The sequence below is a fragment of the Haliotis asinina genome, chromosome 8 (assembly GCF_037392515.1).
Source record: "Haliotis asinina isolate JCU_RB_2024 chromosome 8, JCU_Hal_asi_v2, whole genome shotgun sequence".
Classification (NCBI taxonomy): domain Eukaryota; kingdom Metazoa; phylum Mollusca; class Gastropoda; order Lepetellida; family Haliotidae; genus Haliotis; species Haliotis asinina.
Genome location: NC_090287.1, coordinates 43,292,632 through 43,315,687, shown reverse-complemented (window position 1 = coordinate 43,315,687; position 23,056 = coordinate 43,292,632). Strand labels below are relative to the sequence as shown.

Sequence of the window (23,056 nt, the reverse complement as noted above, 5' to 3'; positions counted from 1 at the left end):
ACTTGGTGGTCAGGTATTCACCGATCTGCACGGAGCCGAGGTCCAGGTCCTTTGTTATATAATGTTGGGTCCCCCCAACTGTCACTGGTAGCTTTTTTATCTCATCCCACTGCTGGTGTGGTCTCATACCATGACTGAACAGCTGGTTGGGCACGCCCTCGATGGTCACTTCCACCTTTTCAATCTCGGGGTTGAAAAACTTCTCGCTGTCTCTCCGGAATGGATCGTAATCCTCCACGGGGACGACCAGGATACCTTTCATCGATCGCGCCGGCACGTTCAGGTTGATATTCCACACAGTGTCGCTCTTATCTCGCACGACTGATCTATGCCTCAGTACGCGATCGTACAGGATAGCCATCTTCCCAGAGTACTGGCTTCGAACCTGCCTGGCCAGCTCCGGGCTAGTGACCATGTCGAACTCCAGAGAGATGTTGTCTATGGCATAACTGGCCTCATCACCGTTCGGCGTACGCACTACTTTGCTATAGTCGTTAAACGTGAGCTCGTATTCGAGCCTATCACCCAGCGCGGCCTGGTAAAACGGCGCGTGTCCCGTGAGCAACTCGAAGTCGAGCGGCACGCAGAATCGATTCCCGTATGCTAGAGCGATGGCCTTTTCACCGGCCGATAGCTTGTCTTGCTGGTCTTGCGTGAAGACGTATCCTATGCGCGCCCGGGTTGATTTGCTGATACCCTGGTACACATCATTGACTCGTTCTCCCTCGCTTTTCCAGAGATCCTTGTAGCAGTGAAACACGTCGCTGTCGTCGATGCTCAGCACCTCGTTACCGCTGATCTTGACGGTCGTTTTCTTGATGATAGCTCGACCCACGTTCCGCACTAGCTCGCGTTTGTCGTTGTCGGAGGTCAACGTGATATTGAACGCCAGTCGAACAGTGCCTGGTACAATGAGGTCATTCTCACCAAGGTTTGGAAATCTAACCAGCAGAGTTTGATTCTGGTCTATCTTGCTGGGATTGTTGGTGATGGTCACCGACTGGCGCACGGCTCTGGCACCTAGTGGCTCTCTCAATTTTCTGAAAGGATCTAATTTTCTGCCGTACATTGTTATATAAAAGAAATATATTTTTAATACTAATGGATGAAGACATAGATATGACGGAGATGCCGGGCGCTAGTGCCCAGGCATCCGATGAGCAGGAGACCTCATTTACTAGTTCACCATTGAACCAAGAACTCTTGGAAACAACGGTAAATGATTATTACGAAAGTTTAAGAAGAGATAAAAACTACGTTGAACCACAGGGTCGATACCATAAGAATTTTTTTATAGATACAAAGGGTGTTCTACGCCTTAAGTCTGACCCAGGGGTTGACCTCTTTAACAAGAGCAATAAAAAACCACTGGCCTTGTCAACTCTAGCCAGCCGCCATGGTGTTGAATTTATCCGTACAAATCTAAACATGAATGATTACGGTGGTGCAATACCTAAGGCCGTTAAAGAAGATCTGCAAGCTACCAGATCCCACCTCACCACTAGAGATGAAATGACACCACAGCGTGCTACAGAAGCCTCGGACAGCATAGAAAAACTGTTGAGCACCTACTGGGACAAACCGTTACCGGGGTTTGACTTTCCGGTAAGGGAACTGCGCGGCTTAGACGAAGCCGTGAAACGCGTGCGTGGAGAACTCGTGAACAACATGGGGAAACTGAACGAAATCGACGAGCACATCGCTAGGGAAAAAACCAAACTCAACGAAACTGAAAACGATGATATGAAGCGTCGTATCAATGAACGAATACGTGATTTAGAAGACGAGAGACGTACACGATTGGAAGCCGCTTCCTCGAATCGTGAACAGCTTCGATCCCAGATCAGTCGCATTCGGGAAACAATCGATAGAATACCGAATGAGGATACAACTTTAGCCAACAGGATTCGGATATTGTTCCGGGAGCAAGGGATCACCATCGCCAGTATTCTGACTGCATTGGGTTTCATCATATCAACCCTGGTGGTGTCACTGACAGGGGGAACCCCTGTGGGGCCTGCCGGCGGGGGAACTCCCAGCGGTGGTGTTAAAGACTGGATAAAAAAACTCGGGGAAGACCTAGCTAAACTGGCTGGTAAAGCCGCCGAAGCCCTTCCCGGCATCCTGGGTAGCATCGTCTCGTGGTTGTTGAGCGCTCTGTCTAAAACTGCCATGTGGCTCAGTCAAAACCTGTGGGCAGCCATCGTCGCCGTGGCGGGTCTGGTGTACGTAGCGGCTAAGAAATCTTTAACCAAATAAGTCCCAAAGTTACCCCACCAACCACCAGGGCCGTTTTATTATCGATGTGATTGGAGGCCTGAATATGGGGGTGTGTGGGGGGTACTCCCACATGAATTTTAGGCTCCGGAGGTGGCGCCACTATACCCTTTTCACGTGGTGGGATGTGTGGGATATAGGGGGTGTTAATATCGGGGTTGATACCCAACTTTTGGTCCGCCGTGGCTATGACTATTTTGTTGTTATAACCCACCACTTTTTTTATTCTCAGTTGCATATCACTCGGAGCCATGTACAACCCCACGCCGAACACGTAATTGACTTTCGATCTGGCGTATTCTAACACGTTTTGGTAACGGTCGATGGCCCTCGGGAGATCAACTGGAGAATTGATAGCATCCTCAACGTTGGAAACGAACTGTTTCTGAGCGTCGTAAGCAGTTCCCTTACCGAGGATGTTGGAACGCGTCATAGACTGCGCACCCAACAGCGCCCACACGTACGTTCGAATCGAGTCGTTCAACCTGACTACCCCGGCACGAGTGAATCCTTTCGACGTGTGCAGCATGAACATTTTCCACCCGTCTGCGGTTGACTGCTCCACTTTCTGGACTGTGAAAGCAACACCACCTTTAAAGTTCATACGATCATCCCTCCATTCATTACTCGACAAAGCAAAGTCCTGGCGTAGTATATCTCGTTTCAGTAAATCATCACTGACTTCTTTCACTGGTCGCGCGCCATCATAAGGAATACCCAACCCGTGGTTCGGCCCCTGCAAACGCCAATCCGTCTTCGGGTTTATTTCGAATTCATTGCAAATACGTTCGTAGGCCCGTCTATCGTACGGGTTGTTTGTTGCGCCCCACGCTTTGTCCTGTGGGAGGGGGGCGCTGATCTCTTTAAGGATACGTCTGACCTGGTAGTACACGTGGAACTTGAACACAGACTGACTCAGCGGTCCACGCCGAGTGTCGGCCAATGTCACACCACACCCCGTTGTAGCGCACCACACGGCAAAGTTGAATTGATTCTGCCAGAACTGCATAGGGTTGTTGAACCAAGCGTGGACTGCCTTGATGTTAGTCACCGAAAGCTTATACTTATCGAACACATCTAAAAGCTGGGCATTGAAATACAACCCAGGAGCAACCACGATCTTCATGGGGGAGAAATCTACGTCCAGTTTAGGGTAAAACACACCAGGGGAATACATTTTAAAACTATTATATAATGAGTATATATACTCTAACATGTACATAACACTTCCAGGAATAACGAGCGGTGAGGCCGTTCAGCTGACGCACGCGATCGATAACACGTCAGGTCAACTCGAAGTCGCACTCTGCGATATCACCTACCTACCGCAATGGACTAACATCAACGCCAGCAACAATAAGCTGTTCGTCAGTGGAACTCGCAGTCAGATAACTAACGGCTACTACAGCGTGTGCTCTCTAAACGACGAGGTCTTCAAACCCCTGGGAGCCGAACTCAAGATGAACGACTCAAACGGTACAGTGGTGTTAATCAACAACGGAAGAACCTCATTGAGGCTCGGCCGACCATTAGCGAGGATACTCGGTATGTCTCCTGACGAGATAAAACCAACAACAACCGTCACAGGCACGAAGTTACCCGACCTAGTACCGTACCGAGAGCTGTACATTCATCTCGATCAGGTGAGCACAACGTACAACATTCAAGGAGGTCACCCTTCCACTATACTGAGAGCAGTGCCGGTGAAAACTGAGAAATTCAACGACGGTAGAACCGAGTCGTTTTCACCACGGCAGTATAAGAGATTAACCCAGGGCAACATACCTGAGCTGACAATATCGGTGTTAGATATAAATCATAATCCTGTAAATATAGGATACCTCAGCTTAACGATTCATGTAAAATGACCAGCGCACAAGGGCCCGGAGTGAAAAAATGCGTCAATATCGGGATCTCCGACCTTGGAGACACGCGCGGTTTCGACGCTCCCGGAGTAGATGGTAAATCGTACGCCTTGCAACTGAAAAACAACATTTACAAACGCGTTGAAATCCCCTCCGGTGGAACCCTAAGTGATATAGTAGATACCACAAGAGCAACAGTCAACACTAAGTACACCCTTGTCAACACCGGTGATAATAATTGGGTAATATACCCATCGTTCGGAGGTAAACTGTTCGACTTAGACGATGTTGAGAGCACTACCGTCGCCCGAAACAAGCCATATATGCTCGTCTTCACCGAAGATGACAAGTGGGTGTTGTTACCCGATAACAACTGGTTTATCAATATTAGACTCGTCTCCCCCTACGTGTTCACTGATAACAAAGACAACCACCTAAACAAAGTCGTGAACAATGGAACCCTGCTCGTGGCTTACGTCCCAACTCAGAGACGTAGCGTAGTCGTCAGCCCAGTCAACACTATAGCAGCCCACATGCTATCGAGTAAACCAGCCATACAAAACGTGAAATTGCAGTTGGTGTCTGAATTCGAAGGTGTGGTCACTATACTAGAGGATCTACCGGCAAACTCAACACTGATCATCAAAGTCTACCTAGGGGAACCATCGGGGAATGATGTCGAGATCGTGAAGGGGATCAAACTCGGGTGGGTGAAACGACACCAGTATCAAGTTTGCAACGTTTACGTGCGGGTGGGTGTCGACTCCAAGACCAGTCTGCAGGGGGTCAACGTGATCGTGGAAAACAAGATATCACTAATCAATATCTTCCTGCCTGACAACATACACTTCATGGGTATGAAGTTAACCCCTGAATTATTATCAGAAAACCAGTTGGAAATTATATCGTAATAGTATAATAATGACCAGTCATCATCCCAACACTACGCTTAACGACCTGGGAGATACGGAGGGATTCGATCAGCCTGGTGAGGAAGATGAATTATACATCCTGCAATTCAAAGACAACGTGTACAGACGGGTGTCGTTATCAGATTTAAAAGAGCCTAAATGGCTGATCAAGTTAACAATCGCCTCACCTTATATCACAACAAAAGAGGGGTGGAAGTTTATCTCTAAGATTAGGAATAACGGTATCTGGCCCGGGGATTTCATTACGGGGAATGAAGCAACAGCCTCGATATATTTTTATGAAGGAAAAATTGGATTAATTTCTGGAATAGAAAGTAAATTAACATTTAGCAGTATGTATTTACACGAAAGGCAGCTTGAGATATTCTCCCCCTACACAATCATCATAGAAGTCCTCTTTACGTATTTTGACCAGGAAAACTCCTCGAAAGGACGTCAATTTTTACCCGGGGTGGTAGTACACTGGTATACCGAACACTTAGATCAATATTGCCGTATTGTTATACAACGGGATACCCCCACGGGTTCTATAAAACGTTTAATAAGCCTCCCTGGGGTTTTTATTACAACAGAAAAGTCTATTAGCCTCTCACCTATTATCATTAGTTATGATCTATTCCTTATAGGCTTCAAATACATTGATAGACTATTAACTGAAACCCAATTAAAATATTTTTCAAAATATATATTATAGGATGGGTCTGTACCCAGTCGTAGAGGAAGTAGCGAAGACGCTGGAAACCGTAGATGGGTTCCGCTTGAGGCAGTTATGTGATGTGAAACGTCAACTAGAACAAGACCGTGACACGCGGAAAGCACTATGTAAAAAGTACAATAGAGCTTTCAATATCGTGGACGGGGCTGACACTACCCTTATGGCAACCAGCATGGGACTAGGGGCGGCAGGTGTTGGATTGTTAGCTACCATCGTGGCTGCACCTATAGTGCTAGGTATTGAAATAACGGCTGGGGTGACAGGGTTGGTAGGGTTGGCGCTTAAGTTAGTATCACGCAGACTTAATCGTAAGGCATTGAAACACGACGAGATCAGGGTTCTGGCCGAAGCAAAGCTGAACACAGTGAGTGAGCGAATTTCCACGGCACTCTCTGACAGTAAGATCTCAGAAGAGGAGTTTCGTTCAATCCTATCTGAACTCAAAAAATATAACGGAATGAAACAAGATATTCGGTCCAAGTCTCGTAAGTCTGCTATCAGCGAGGACGAGAAAAAAAAGTACATAGAAGAGGGGATACAAAAAGCCCAGCAAGCCTTTATTATGAACACCAAAGAGATCGTAGGCGGTTCACGTTAAACTGTTTCATCGATATAAACATAACATAAGGGAACACGAGGGCGATAGCCGTAAGCGAGCTACCGATCCTATATGGTCAGTCAAAACTTACAACATAGATAAAGTGGATATGAAAGCCGACGAACCTAACTTGTACTACTTGAGGGATGGGCCGGGTAGGGGATTTGTAAGAGAAGAATTATTGATCGTACCGTACGGCACAGTGTTACCTCCTACCAAGGCACAGTAATTACCGCCAACTTTTTTGTAGTAGGGGTAATAGTAGCAAGAGCTAATGACCCAACCAAAGCCTTATTTATTAAATAAGGCTTTGTAGAGACATTTCTTGAAAGTGGTCCAGAACTATCATTCCCTATACTACTTTGCCTATTTGTAAACCTAAAGGCATGTCAGTGTTACTGGAAAGACATTTCAGAACAAGTTAAGGGAAGACAAAGATAAATTAAAAAACTATAGACTTCGTGCTTTAAATAAACATCAATTAAAGTAGCAGTTACCATCCTGAAACCTGTTTCATTTAGGAACTCAGAAAAAAAATTTGACAGTATTTGCCATGAATTTATGAAACTGTCAGACAGGTTTACAAGTAACAAATGTATCAAAGTTTGGATCACCATCCTCAAACTGTCAAACAGATTTACAACTAACGAGAGAATCCAAGCTTTTATCATCTGCCCCAAACTGTTAAACAGGTTTGCTACTAACAAAGCATCAAAGTTTTGACCATCTGCCTCAAGCTGTCAATGTAACAAATAAATCAACAAAATTAATCTCTGTATTTGTGATACCCATTTTGCCAGTTCTGAAAAACATACAGAAATGAATGTTTCACTGGTGTTTTGATTTAGATTATCACTAATTAACTTTATTTAGGAAACTGGATGTACAATGCTTTGATTGTTTTTGCAGACTGATTATTACAGTGTCATAATTAGTATGATCAGTCACACACTGTCTTTCAAATAACAGTCTTTAAAATGGATATAAGCATGCAAAGTTTCAAGAACAGACTTCTGTGTTAAGCATAAGGTAATTTTGTCTCATATCTTAAGGCACATCTGAATAAATCAGGAAATAAAAACAAAAATGAAAGATCATTTATATTAAACTGCCTTTGCAGTAACAACGTAAGTCCTTTCAGTAACAGGTATTCTTAAAAGGTGTGAAACATACAAATTGTTAAGGAAAATATCAATTGTTACTTCAAATATAAACTTAATTGTCCTAATGTAAGGACATAGCAAATCTAGATGAACAAAGACCTTCCAGATATATTATCTATTTTCAAATTTGTATGGAATTGTCTTTGCAGTTACATAACTTGTCTCTTCAGCAACAACCTTTTACAAAAATAAGTATAGCTGCATTTAGAAAGTGTAAAACATGTTTCAGTTTCTGCATGTATACACCTTAGATCTTTATCACAATTAAGCTGTTAATGACATTGAAATTAAAATAAAAAGAATATGTGACTAATCAAGATATTTTTCTTTGAAGTAACACTGATGGTCTTTCCAATAACAAAATAGCTGTTACAGAAAAGACTGTTATTTGAGGGACAAATTGGAAAAGTAAATTCAGAAAGAAATAATGACTATTCCCTTTCCCATTTCCAACAACATCCTTGTGTTGTAATTATGGTTCCAAATGCAAAGAGAAACACGTATTTTTTGGAATATTGTTTGTTTCTTTTGTTAATTGATGTTACTTAAAAGACACCCATACAAAATACTTGCAAATGTTTACCTTTTCTACTTGATTTTCTATATAAGTTTTGTCTTGAACTTAACGCCACATGTTTATCACTCTCAACCAGAAGTTGTTAATGAGAATGATAGGGAGTTCCACTTTCACAAGATGAAGATCACTGATTATTTCACACTTTTATGGAACTGTTACAAGAAAGACATTTTTCTTGTATACAAGAGAAAAAGATATTTTTTTTACTTCAAAATTCAGCTTGAAAATCACAAACATCTGCCAAGAATGGGGAAAGGTCTATTCTTTTCAACTACTCCAGAAACAATATTTTCTTAAATGAAATTTCGTGCACAGCAGACACTCGATGTTAGGTTTCTGCACCCGGATAATGACAAAATGCATATCCTCTGTTACAAAAAGGAACAAAATGAAAAGTATTTGGTCATTTTGTTTGTCATTAAAACATTCCTAAGATAGATTAGATATTGCTAATGAAGGAGAAATCAGATTTTTAACATATTGTTAAATTTGACGGTTGTATTGAAGTTTGAATCCTGATACGTGAAAAAGCTGCATCTTTTGATAATGAATCATATATCGACACATTGTGCCTCATAAAACTATACTGAATAACCACTAAAAACCCCCACATAAGAGGTGTAACCGGTGAGCCAAATGCATTGTGAATTATTTTACGACCGCATCAAACAGGACCAGTCTGTGATTTCTTACTTGATATGGTACGCTGCCTAAACCTCGACGCAAAATATAGAAATACAGTGCTTAATGAAGTTTAAAATTAAAATTCATTTGCAAATACCATTTTCCTATGACACAAGGAATTGGAATTCAGTGTAACCGGAGTTATTTGCTGTGTCTATTTTCACCTTAAAAAGAGAAAATTCGGATCGGCTGTAAAGTAGGTTATTGTCTGAATAGGTTAATGAGATTCATGTTTCTATATGTTAAAATAGTGATTGATGATTACCCGGTCAGGGAGAAACCTACATTCACATCTTGTGGATGAGCAAGGAACATGAAGTGATGTTCTTGTAACGTCATTAGATGTACTGTCAAAGGGAGATGTCACGATCATTTCCTCTGCTGATTCCGTACAGTGACTTCATACCCACTATTAAAAGTTAAGCCAAAAGTTGCTTATACCTACATGTACTTGGGTTGTCAGTCGAGATGTGATGATTTAATTTTAAGACGATGACGTATTGGCCACAGTCGGCTTACTCATGACTATCTGCTGGAAAGGGCGAATATCCTGCTTGACTGTGAAGACTTTTCGACTGCAAAGAATTTACATTATAATGCGACAAATCTGAAGATCTGTTTCCCGCGTGTGCGAGCATCTCATAGTCAACTACCTGTGTCATAAATTGTAACTATGTAATTTGAATGACGCATGGTTTGCTTTTGAATCTAGTGCTATGACATTTTCTATTTTCAGATAATAATGTTATGAATATATGTCTTTTCAAAACTCATTTGGACTTTGTTCTTAAGACGTTTATGAATGTAGTCGTCACATGGCTGCACTAATGCCGATGTGACGTAAAGCCCAGCTCAAACTCCGACCCATGATACATGGTCACCGGTGTTTTAACAATAAGAAGGGTTTCAAGTGTTGTCACAACAATCTCTCTGTCGATTTGTCAGTTAACATTAGTCTCTGTCGTTTATGGCTTTCCTAACTTATGTTGCGGGCATCCCGGGCCCATTAAGCATTATGAGGACTTGGTCAGTCAAGTATTAGAGGAGCAGAAGTTTGTATGTTTCAACAACAGTGAAAAGTTTAAGAATACTACCCATAACACTTCTGGCCAACTCACCTTTCCCACAGAAATCACAGATTTCTTTCCATTTAAGGCCTGCTTGGGAAAATTATTACGTTTCCTCGCTACCAAAATGGGAAAATGGGATGAAGTCTTAGAGACAGTATTTTCACATTCTTAAAAATAACATATGCAAATAGTGAAGGTGACAGTTAAAAAGCCTACTTTGTGATAGAAAATAGAAATTTTGAGTCCTTACTGCTATTGGTTGACATTGATGATCCTGACATAGAGAATTATATCTGTCTCACGTATGGGCAATAATGCCAACTAGTCAGTTCGACGTAGTGAAGTTAGTAATGATGTTTTGTTGTGCCAGTACTGAAGGATCTTTAAGTTTCAGATAACATTGTTACTTCAGCTACTGTATTACCTTGCAGGCATGAGAGTGCTGAAAGGAGCTTTGTGATTCAGGTCAGAGGTAATGTTGCGCAAACATGCAGAAGTACTAGATTTATCATGACTTCTATAATTGTCATTGACAGAGCCTAGAAACTGCTTAGGTATGATTTCATATTGTAGCGATATGCATGCAATATGTTCTCCTAGTAGGGGTCTATTTTTTGTTGACATGCAGTACTATGTATTATGATTTGAGTTTGAGTTTAGTTTTATGCCGCACTCCGCAATATTCCAGTTTTTGGCGGATAATGTTTAGATATTAACATGTACATCAGTATATGTGCATTTGGAGGAGTGGACAAATAGGACAAATTGTTATGGACAAGCAGGAGTGACAACGGTTCAAGAACCTGTATCGAAACCTCGCACTCACGCAATGAAGAAGTTGTTATCCATAACATCTATCTAAAATGCCTCTCAAACGTGGAGGAATGGAGTTCAATTGTAAGAATATTGAGATTAATGTATTTACTGTCTTAACCTGTGTTATAATATATTATACACAATATATATCGAATATCTTTAACCGTTTCTGAATAAATCTCACAATGAATTTAATGTTCTGCGTTTCAGAAAGGGAGTCATTTACTCACTTGACACATCCGGTAAGTCAGGGTCCTGAGGGTGAAATTATACACGGTGCATCATTAGTTTTACTATGGACATATGACTGTTGCATGTTGACCATAAATAACAACTAAACTAAGCTGAGTCTTAGTTACCTAGAGTGTCCTAAGTGCTGGAGTCCAAAGTGCCTCAGTAAAAAGCTAATGATAAATCTTGCACACTCTGGAAAGATGTACAGCTAGATGCTGACTGTCAGAACTATTATTTAACAATGTCCTCACATATGGAATGTCTTGGGTATATATGTTTTTGTAAGTCATACTATATCATAATTTTGTACTTCTGTCTCTTACATAAACCACATATTGTATGCAAGTAAGTAGATTATTGTTTTTTTTACGAGCCAAACTAATTAATTACGGATCATGCGTTCCATGGTTTTGCAAACGCAGCTAGCTAGTGAAATTTGTCGATAATTTGCAGGATCGGTATGGTCACGTCCATGTTAAGGAATTAGAACAACATCAAGCCATGAAGAAGAAAATTCCACTGAGGTCCAAATACTATCAAAATAGTTAAAACACGATTTTGTAAGTGCTTCAGGAGTTGATACTATATGTTTTCAGTTCCTGCAGCGGTATCTTGAGCATGTTTAAGAACTTCATGAAGACAATGAATAGAAAATAGTTCTTTATAATCTTCCAGGGCAGAGGGCTTTGGGAAACATTCAACACCTATTATGTTTAGTTCATCAGAAAACATTTTATGGGATCGAGAATGCCCATGAAATGTTCAGTTTTAAATTTGTTAATGCACACTGCTGCATGAAAGCTCTTAAATGGAAAGCGTCACTCTCAAGATTTGAGTTGATTTAGGTTGATTAAGTTAACGTATTGCATATTATCCCAGTTTTGGGACGGTACTTTAGTGGAAAATTGAGTATAAAAAATGTTAACCATTTTCATTTTATTTTTCTGTTTGAACACCGAAAGTTTCAAACACATGCTAATGAAATTACATAGTTGAAATAGGGACCAATAAAAAAATCATTGAACGTCACGCTTCGCAGAAATTGGCAGGTGAGCTACCTCACCACTGGAAGTGGCTATATTTTAAGAACTCAAACTCTACAAATAATGTGAATGACCCGTGAGGGTCCCGGGGTAGAATAGGCCTTCAGCAACTCATGCTTGCCATAAAGGGCGACTATGCTTGTCGTAAGAGGCGACTAACGGGATCGGGATCGGGATCGGGGTCAGCCTCACTGACTTGGATATCATCGGTCCTCAGTTGCGCAGATCGATGTTCCTGTTTTTGGTCACTGGATTGTCGCCATATAGCTGGAATATTGCGGAGTGCGGCGTAAAACTAAACTCACTCATTAATGTGAATGCTTCACGTTCAACCACTTAACGCAGCTTCATTCACGTCTATACTGCCAGTTTCTATCTTCAACAACAGAGGAGAACTGCTTTTTAGAAGTACCCGTGCCCCCAGACAGAGACACTATCCACAAATGGGTTAAGAACCGTTCATTCTGACCAACCACTTCATCCCGAATAAATCCATGACCAAAAGAAAATAATATATTCTTGAGATCTGAACCTCATGCTTTTCATCCACCTGCATAATTTAACTAATGTAGCAAGATCCTGTCCGGATATCTGTTTTGAGAAATACTGAGGACTGTTTCATACATCTTGTGAAGGTAGATTAGGGACAGTGAACAGTAAAAATAGGGATGCATGCAACACGAGTTACTCAGGTATATTAAGTTTGTTAACATTTAGAGGGTGTGCAGACACGAATCACACTGGTTGAGTGTCAATGTGTAGGGTAGTTTGTACAAGCTAGGTAGCAACCGGTGAACCAAAGCATGAGTATTCCCTAAACCTAAACTTTGAACGTCTTCCTTGGGATTCAGTACAAACAGATAAAGGACAATAATTTTGCTTTTTGTTCTTCAGACTGAATCCAAACTGTTTGCTTATGTACCAACTAATACCACCTACCAATGCCAATACGGGGATACATGCATAAGGTCTATACCGGTTATGACAAGGTATGTCTGCTACTGATCTGGCTGGAGATCATACCACTAATAGGTTTCAAGAATATCTGAATATCTTATCAACCGAACTTAACCTCTGCAGTACGAAAAGGTTTAAAGTTCCTTATGATGTGCATATTTGACTAACATATATTCCAATGGAACCAAAGAATTCTTCAAGATATCTTAGCAGTGCCATGCACATGTATGTGATCAAAGTTTCAGTTTCAGATGTTTGGTTGTATAAACTTCTACTTCAGCTTTCAAGTGTCTTCCGTAAGAATGAAGAATGCCTTTCAACTCTTGGAGTGGACAGGACCTTTTACCAGTGCCCCCGGAACACTTCAATACTATGCTGCTATAAAGCTGGACAGCATGGAACCCGGTGAATACACAATGTGCCTGAGTTTGGAGGCGACTGGCAGGTATGTGCTGTGCACATAGTAAAACACACTGAAATCAGTTTAAGTCATATATATTCGAACCAATCACTTTCCTTACTTAAGTTCAATAAAATTATCTTCAAATAGAGTTTCCTTGTAAACATAGTGCTCAGCTAATTGATAGGCACAAACTTTAGCCCATAACACATTAAGCAAACTAAGGTAACACCTGATCTTGACCTCACCTAAATTGTATAAAGTCACAAATATGTGTACTTGTATGATACTGTCTACCGCTGTATGCCTGGAGGCGATGTTGATACACCTGTATCCCCGGTGTTAGCATCTTGGATATCCGATGCAATCTGATACTGTCCGCCTTGACACTCTTTGGCGGCTTTGGAGCATGGCTGACGATCATTTTCCTTTCATACTGTCAGTCCAAAAATTGGTTCTTCTTGAAATGGAAAACAAAATACGTCTAGACAAACTGAAAATAACTCTTCAAACGTTGAGAAACTGGGAAGCTTCCTTGTTTCTCCCAGGCAGGTGAAGATGCAGGCTATAATTTATTATCAGTAACCCAAGCTTGTCATATTGGACGACTAACGGGATCGGGTGATCAGGGTCGTTGAATTGGTTGTCATGGTAAACAATTGTCATGGTAAACCCAACTGGTCCAGACTCGATTATCCAGAAACCTCTGCCATACATAGCTGGACTGTTGCTGAGTGCGGGGTTAAATAACAAAATAACAACAATCTTTGTTCCCAGATTTGTGGAGAAGTAAAGAAAATCATCCGTCTGGTGGAAGGTGCATGACGACAGTAATTTCTAAGTCTTGGGTTTTTCCAAACGTTTGCAAATCTTGAGGCTGCTGTGTCTGTGTACATATTGCTGCCGTGCATACGTGACAGAGCTCGTTGTCCCTATGACATACGAGGGTTGGCTGAAAAGTTCTCAGCCTGAGTGGTTTTTCCCCACCAGGTAGAGACAGGTGTTTGCCACCAATGAGGACAATCATTTAGTGAATCATAGACACAAGAACTACAAACGTACTAATAGTTTTATCTCAACTACAGCTCTTTTGGTAAACCTACCCTCTGAAATCATCAGAAACAGACAAAACTGAATACAGGGCAGTCATCAAGTACTTGCAAAGAAAAAGGGATGTCCCCAACACAGATACATGCTGACATGGTCTCCACTCTAGGGGATGATGCTCCTTCATTTTCCACAGTAAAGAAGTGGGCTGCAGAATTTAAGCGTGGCAGACAAAGCCTTGATGATGACCTACGCTCAGGAAGGCCTTCAACAGCAACCACTCCAGAAAACATCACGCGAGTGCTCGAAATGTTGATGGATGATCGACGATTGACTACTCGACATATTGCTAGTGTAGTGGGCATCTCTCATGAGAGGGTTGAGCATATTATCACCAACGAATTAGGAATGACTAAAGTTTCAGCAAGATGGGTGCCAAAGCTCTTGACAGCAGAACAGAAACGTGTCAGGTTCCAGACGTCCCTTGACAATTAGCGTCGTTTTGAAGCAGATCCCGATGATTTTGTGGCACGATTTGTAACCAAGGATGAGACCTGGATACATCACTTTCAACCAGAAACAAAACTACAGTCAAAACAGTGGAAGCATCCTGATTCACCAGCTCCGAAGAAAGCCAAGTCTGTTCCTTCAGCTGGAAAGGTGATGGCATCAGTCTTTTGGGATTCCAGGGGTATTCTGCTCATTGATTATCTTGAAAAAGGTCAAACTATCAACGGCAGATACTATGCTGATCTACTGAACCAGTTGGGAGAAGCAATCAAAGCAAGCCAAACGACGAGGGATGATCGCTAAAGGTGTCCTCTTCCACCAAGACAATGCGCCTGTTCACAAATCGGTGGTGGCCATGTCAACAATCCGCGATTGTGGCTTTGAACTCATTGACCCTCCTCCTTATTCACCTGATTTGGCTCCTTCTGACTTCCACCTGTTCCCCCAAATGAAAAAGGAACTCGCCGGTCGCCATTTTGCAAGTAATGATGACGTCATTTCCGCTGTGACTGATTTTTTTAGGGTAGCTGGAGAAGATTTCTTCCTGACCGGGATTCGGGCCTTGCAGCATCGCTGGCAAAAGTGTGTGAACTTGGAAGGGGACTATGTAGAAAAATAAATTACAAACGTGGACTTTGTAACTTTCACAGTGAGGCTTAGAACTTTTCAGCCAACCCTCGTATTTGCAAATCAGGCAGCAGTATGTCAAAGAAATACCGATTTCTTGAACTTTACTCGATCATCCCTTCCACAGGCAATCAAAACAGATTATTTTGACGTTGGAAGGGACGTGTATGTCCCCGTCCACTCCGATGCTACAACTGTCAATATTTTGGTTGTGGGTCTAATTCATGTGACGCTTTGTAATCGCGTGGATAGCTCCATAAGGATACAGACTGTGAGACAAATGTGCACTGTGCAAACTGTGATACATCCTGCTTCATCAAGAGGTTTCGAAAATATTGAAACTTAAATGTAAAAAAAACCCAAAACATTTCATACTTTGATGCGAAAAGATATTTCACAAATCTGTCTCCGTTAAATATCGCGTTTTCCGCTTATGTCACGCGCTGTGTAGAAAGGTCCTGTACTGTCTGTTAGACGTTTCATGGCTGTAGTCTGAAAAAATAGTGTTATGTCAGCCACTTCCCAGTCTATATCTCGATAATTGGGGGCAGTGTCGAAGCTAATACAAATAGGAAAATCCTTAGGGAATCCATTTCCGAGAATAACCTATGTAATGCTTCCACCACCTAGCTACATCCAGCTATTGGAACTTGTCCTGACCTAGATCTGGCATTCACCGATTACATCTTGTATAATGAAATTGAATGGGTGGTCCATGCTGACCTATGTGACATTGATCATTTCCCTACCATTCTCAAAACAATGAAGTCTGGCGATGATGAACATATAACTTCACCACAGAATACCCAAATCCTCTGCAAATCCACATATTTGTAGCAGGATAAGGGGTGGTGCTTAAAGATGACCAACGCCTGCTGGGGTGTGAGTGGTGACTTGCATCAGCAATTTATTGCAACAATCTTTGGGTTTCGATTTCTACCCTGTAAAATGATAATTAATAAAACAATTATATCACACATGTGCTAATACAATGGTTTACACAATTACAATATAATAATGCAAATTACTTGAACTGCATAAACTCCAGATAGACATCGTTAATAATAAACACATGCAGTTCACAAAAACATTGCTGTATCAAAGCATTACAATTATAATCAGACAGAAAATACATAGATTTCCACACATATTAGCAATAATAACATGGCATACAAACACATCAAAATAATAAAATACATACCAAATATATGGTACCTAGGTGATGGTGTGGATTCTACCTTACACAATTCTCACTGCATGTCCCATCTATAAATAACATAACACCACTAAGTAATAACTCTAAACAATAAACCTACATAATATACATGTATCCAACAGTGATATGTACTGTGATATTCACAGAAATAGATGCAATAAACAGTTATGAAATTATATTACATCTCAAGTGGTACACACATTACATTTACCAGCAATAGATATAAACATGGCTGTTAGGTAGGCGCACATGCCTGTGTGTCACCTGAATCTCATAAAACAGTTCAATTGCTACTAGTGAACTTGTGATAATAATCTTGGTACAATAAACATGAAAATAATGCCTGTAAACACACATTATTTGAGACTTATACTATTCATAAAACACTTTTATATCCTCACATCACACAGTAATAATGTAACCTGGACATGCATGATATTTATAATATAACTATATTTAACAAAAATTTCATCCTACATAAATATTTATTATTACGTCTAACCTGAAACCCAGAGAAGTTGTTGCCAGACAAATAATGGGAAGAGAAATTAGCTGTCCGTCAAACATGAAATGCCATACAAAGTGCTTCTAATTCGGCTGTATGAGATAGACTGAGTAAAATGTGCTCATGTTAGTAACAAAGAAACATACAACTTTTAACCAACCAACCGGGGATCAAAGAATAGCTTGCCCTATGTGGATTGTGAACAATAGGACACAATAGAGCTAGGGTCCAGCTTGGGGGCAATCAAGCTTGTGACAAATACCACATATACTACAAAAAAATCTGCTCAAATAAAAACCACAACCAAACTGTTTAAAGATTGATACCGTATTTACACCAATAAGTAAACTATATAAATATGACTCTACCCCATATTCATACACCATGCTTTCCTGCGAGCCTTGGCAAAATAGTCGTCTTCTGGAAACTATGTTTCCATAGGAGAAGACAAGAAAAATTGAAATCAAGACACTGGTGACACTTAAAATGAGATGTCTTCATTACATTAGCTACATGCCACCTTTGAGCAAGCTCATGATACAGCATCAAGGGTGGATGATAGCCATCATAACCTATACGGGCTAGGATACACAGATGATTGTATTTGTGATAATCGCATGTGCTTTTCAGTGATTCTCAACGTTGAATGGTCAGTTAAGCAGACCATCATTGGTTGACGGAACTACTTTTCATGAACCAAGTTCATTGACTACATTTTTCGTTTCATCAGAACATGCACATGCAGTACTCACACATTCAGAGAAAACATAAAGAAAACATAAAGAAAACAATCTTTATTATATTGTTCGTTTTGTTACGGTTAATAAAAAATTGCCCTGATAAAAGGTAGAAGAGATCCCCTATGAACCATCAAAATATAACACTGATATGTCTAAAATTTTCAATAATATGTATTGAGCAGACAAATAACAAGATACAATTATTTACAATAGAGGTTTCTAGTAGAATGCAGCTGAGTCAAATCTGAAGCGATGGGTCACAAATATAACATCAACTGACCAAACTTTTGGTGAATGTAGGTCAAAAGCTGACGAAGAGGCAGACAGGTGTAGGTAGACCGAACGACACAACCCCAGTATAACTCCGAGTGTAAGTCCATGTGTGTGTGAGAGTGTGAGTTTGTGTGTGAGTTTGCGTGTGAGTTCCACAGAACGAAATGTTGCTTAATCCTAAACCTTGTTGTTTTGTGACAGAAAACTTTTCCTAGATGTATTTGTGGGATGGTTGATCGCTGATACCGCTGGAGAAGTTAGATTTAATATGCGATGCGAATAAGCTGTTTGAGGTCTTACGTCCTGTCTCCGGGTGTTTTTTTTTATATTTCGTGGTTTTTCTTTTTAAATTACATTATGGAAATAAACAGATAAACCAACGAGGTACAGGTGATTACGGGAAATATGCCCTCGTTAAAATAATGTTTAGTACCTCGCCAAGGCTAGGGAATATTTCCCATAATCAATCGTGCCTCTTTGGTTATTTTCTAATTATCTGCTCTTGAATCATTTTCAGGAACCGTGTCTGGAAATACCTTCAATCAGGGATCATACAGATCCATCTAAATACATGGAATATCTTTAACTTGCTGTGTCTGTAAAACCCTCGAACGAATTGTAAATACGAGATTAATATGCTATCTGGAAACTAATAAGCTAATTACAAATATATTGATGTTTTCCAGGAAAATATCATTGATAATTTAGGCCGACAGGAATCCTTGATAAAGGTCCCATGCACATGCACGCTTGTCTGCTAATGACAATATGAAATCCACAGCTTGAATTATTGATCACATTCATTTTGAACTTAACACCTATCAGGCTATACAACATGAACAAATACACTGATTTTTGGCTGGTGCACGTGATTTCTGTCTCGGTCACATTATGTAATTACACAAACAGGCTGGTGTAATACTTGTACACATGGCATGCTGTTATGTCTGTGGGTTGCAATCAAACTGCATTCAATTTTATCGGATGAAACGGGTGCAAACGTGAAGTTATGCTTTGTACTTGGACGAACGACAGCTTCCTGCCACACAGTAGTTCACCATATCAGTAATTGTTGATTGGATCAAATGCAAATGTATTTACTAAACCCAATATCTCTACATACATTCTTTATGAATAACAACTACTTCTACTTCATATGATTTCAGTTTCGATTCTTGTCAAGCAAGAGTGACAATGGTATATGAATCCATACCGAGACGTCGCATCAAATATAATGAAAGAAGTTTTTAATCCATAAGCCAGCCAATGAAAGACTTCGTTACACCTGAGTGTACACCCACCCACTCTGACTGGGTTCAGTCTCCCAGGTGCTTGGTTTCGAGAGAAGTGAACCAAGTACAAAATGTACTTTTATTCGCGATTGTGAGCTCATGATTTAGTCTGTGTGTTTGCAACCGTCAGGAAAGTATATTATATTTCATGAATAAGTGATAATTGTGTTTTAAATATATGCGGTTTTTTTTGTCGTTGCATGTGGCCTTTGAAAATGCAAGATTAACTAAAGAACGGCATCTAAAACATTTTGTGGTTGTCAGTCCAGATTTGAAGAGGACATCATGCAACTCTGCGTTATTGGTCGTTCACATTATGCTCATGAATATTAATAGAGGGTACTGATCCTTCGTTGTGTATTCCTTGCGATGAAAGAATCATGGTCACGCATCTCCTGCATGGGTTCACTGATTTTTTCATCGCAAGTGATGAACATTTAAAACAGTAACGGACCCTTTCACTAAAGTTCTCATTGAATTTACGAAACGGAAAACTTTGATTTATGTTTTGTAAATAGAAAAATGGCATTTTATGATGGGCAGATTAAAATAGTAACTGATATTGTTTGCGACTGCACCATGACTTACGTATTGTCCTCTTGAGAGATAATGTAAAACCAGGTGTTTCAAAGTACACGTATATTTATTCCTACCACGTTTTAATCGTAAATGTGTAGAATACTGTAAGTCTGGCTAAGTTCAGTTGTTAGCAATTTATAGAACTTTGTCTAATGTATTTGTGTGCCTAATGTACCGTTTTTGTTGTAACTGTCACTCTAAATCTTATTTACTGTTACATATCTACTGTATTTGCTGAAAGTTGTTTTTTATTGATGTGCAACTATGTATGGGTGAAATCTGACGTGCTGACGTCAATTTACTTTGCTGATAACTCACAAAATCACCACAACCCTTGTGGAAGTATAGTGCAATCTATTTGTATAATTTGTATAATGTATAAGTCATCTTGTTTGTTACAGTAGCTTCAACAAAACCATTTGTGTGACTGGAAGTATTAACGAAAAAGGTGAGTTTGTAGTATCAGTTGCTCTGGTGGGAAGGGGAATACATCAGGGGACATGTAAATACAGTAGGGAGGCAAGATCTTACACATATGAAGTACTGCAGTACCAAGTACATGTAATGTGAATGTGGAGTACAGCAGTACCAAGTGGAATACATGTGGAGTACAGCAGTACCAAGTGGAATACATGTGGAGTACAATAATACCAAGTACACGTAATGTAAATGTGGAGTACAGCAGTACGCAGTGGAATACATGTGGAGTATAACAGTACCCAGTGGAATACATGTGGAGTACAGTAGTATCAAGTGGAATACATGTGGAGTACAGCAATACCAAGTACACGTAATGTAAAAGTGGAGTACAGCAGTACCCAGTGGAATACATGTGGAGTATAACAGTACCCAGTGGAATACATGTGGAGTACAGCAGCACTAAATGGAATATATGTGGAGTACAACAGTAGCATATGTATGGAGTACAGAAGTAGCAAGTGGAGTACATCTGGAGTGCCTTTGGATGCAGGTGTACTAAGTGGAATGCATGAAGTCGTACATGTGCAGTACAGGAGTACCAAGTGGAGTTGACATGGAGTACATTTGGATATAGGAGTACCACGTAAAGTACAGTTAGATACAGGAATACCAAGTGAGTACAGGAGTACAGATGTGGAGTACCAAGTGGAACACATGAAGGTACAGGAGTACCAAGTGGAGTACATTTGGATGCAGGAGTGCCACGCTGGGTACTTTTGGATACAGGAGTACTTGGTGCAGTACAGGAGCACCAAGTGGAGCACGTGAGGGGGACCGCATCTGGAGTTAGCATCCACAAACATGGAAACACAACACAAAATATATGCACAACCAAATGACAACCATCCACCGAGAAGTCCCGTCACGCTAATCATAATGCATGCATTTTTCTTTCTAAACTAATAACACTATCAGACACACAAACCATCTGCACATAGCAATGATAGCAAATCTACTGACAAAATGCCTCGTCTTAAATATCACGTTCAGTTGACTCATTCCATTTGTTTCACACACGTTTTGAATTTTTTTAAAGATCCGTGTGAATCTCTGCCCTGTCAAAACTACGGGCAGTGTGTGTCTACCATGGGAAACTTCACCTGCCTCTGCCTGCCAACCTACACTGGCACAGTGTGTGAAAAGGGTACGTGCAGCTGTGTTGTGTGTCATGTTGTGTGTTCCTCATTGTGTTTCAGTGTTTTGTGTATGATACATTGTACCAATGGGAATTCAGTACAAGTGTTGGTGGTGGGGTGAGTGTAATGGTAGGGGGTGGACTGTGGGGTGCAATGGCATGCAGTGTGCGGAATAGTTTCCCAATATTGCTAGACAGATGGGATAGCTATGCTTCAGAGCCCCCAAAATAGTTGAGCAGCCATAAATTTGAATGTAGGAACTAACCAAAAGAATACAAGAAGTTTAACATATCATTTATCCGGCCATAATCTTGCATGATTTAAAAGTGTATTATAAGTTATTAAGTCGGAGCGAGTGACATATTTACAAAGATCCCATGAAAATTCGCAACAGCCAGTTGGACCATTAATTGGGCTATACTTGCCAAGGGATAGCGGGCCACTGGTGTATTTCGCACACTGGTGACACGCTGTTTTTAGACATGCACTGTGCTTACTGCAACTCCGTGGATGTGATCTAGGGAGTTTTAAGTCAACAAGCAATTGTGTGGCGATCATTCTTACCCTTGATGTGTTACAATTCACTGCTTTTGTACCTGAATATGTACCGCCGCTGTAAATCACTTTATAGTGAATTGTGTTAACGTGTCAACTTAGAATTTAGCATTGTAACCCAGAATTTAATGTCATATTGCTTTGTTGTTTGTTGGTTTCACATTGAACCCTTGTGAGGACTGATTTCTGCTGAACACATAGTATCTACACGTAACAGTTCGTGTCTGTGCAGATTAGATTCAGCCCATGTGAACTGAATCTGAAGAGTATTGGTAAACAGGCCAGACCCCAAAATGGTGAAAAGGTGGTGCACGGTCTCCCTTCCTGGTTACCGAATGCGATGTCATTTTTTACAATCAAGAATGGTTTACATTTGATTTAAAGCTCATTGTCATCAGCTACAGTGCAGGGGTCCTTTTAAGGTGCAACATATCATTTCAGTTATGGTTATGAAAAGCTCTTAGTACGGGCTATGATAGTAGAGAGGATGGGAAAGGCATATTTTAGGGACTGTATAACAGTTCATAAAACTTCGGTCCTTTGAGAATGGGAGTCCGTTCCATTGTTGGCAGTAACACAAGCAGTTTCTTAAATAAGCACAGTTTTGAAACGATAACCACGGAGAGAAAGAGCTTGAGAGCGTGTATGCACTTCTTTGGTTCAACCCTCTCAGTAACACACGTACGGCCAGTTGAAAATGTTCCTAACACGTGCAACATTTCTTCGAAGTACTTATATTAAGTGGTATTTCAGCCAACAAAGGTG

General features: G+C 40.6%; 1 protein-coding gene across 2 annotated transcripts in view; it reads left to right on the top strand.

Moving 5' to 3' along the window:
- The window catches only part of LOC137293536 (uncharacterized), a 77,128-nt gene that overhangs the window by 46,900 nt on the left and 7,172 nt on the right, over positions 1–23,056 (top strand). For both annotated transcript variants that reach the window (XM_067824151.1, XM_067824150.1), the window contains 6 exons: positions 10,313–10,353; positions 10,908–10,939; positions 12,869–12,963; positions 13,212–13,376; positions 20,522–20,568; positions 21,637–21,744. In XM_067824151.1, the coding sequence (XP_067680252.1) occupies positions 10,313–10,353; positions 10,908–10,939; positions 12,869–12,963; positions 13,212–13,376; positions 20,522–20,568; positions 21,637–21,744 (488 nt within the window). The remainder of the gene's footprint in view (positions 1–10,312; positions 10,354–10,907; positions 10,940–12,868; positions 12,964–13,211; positions 13,377–20,521; positions 20,569–21,636; positions 21,745–23,056) is intronic.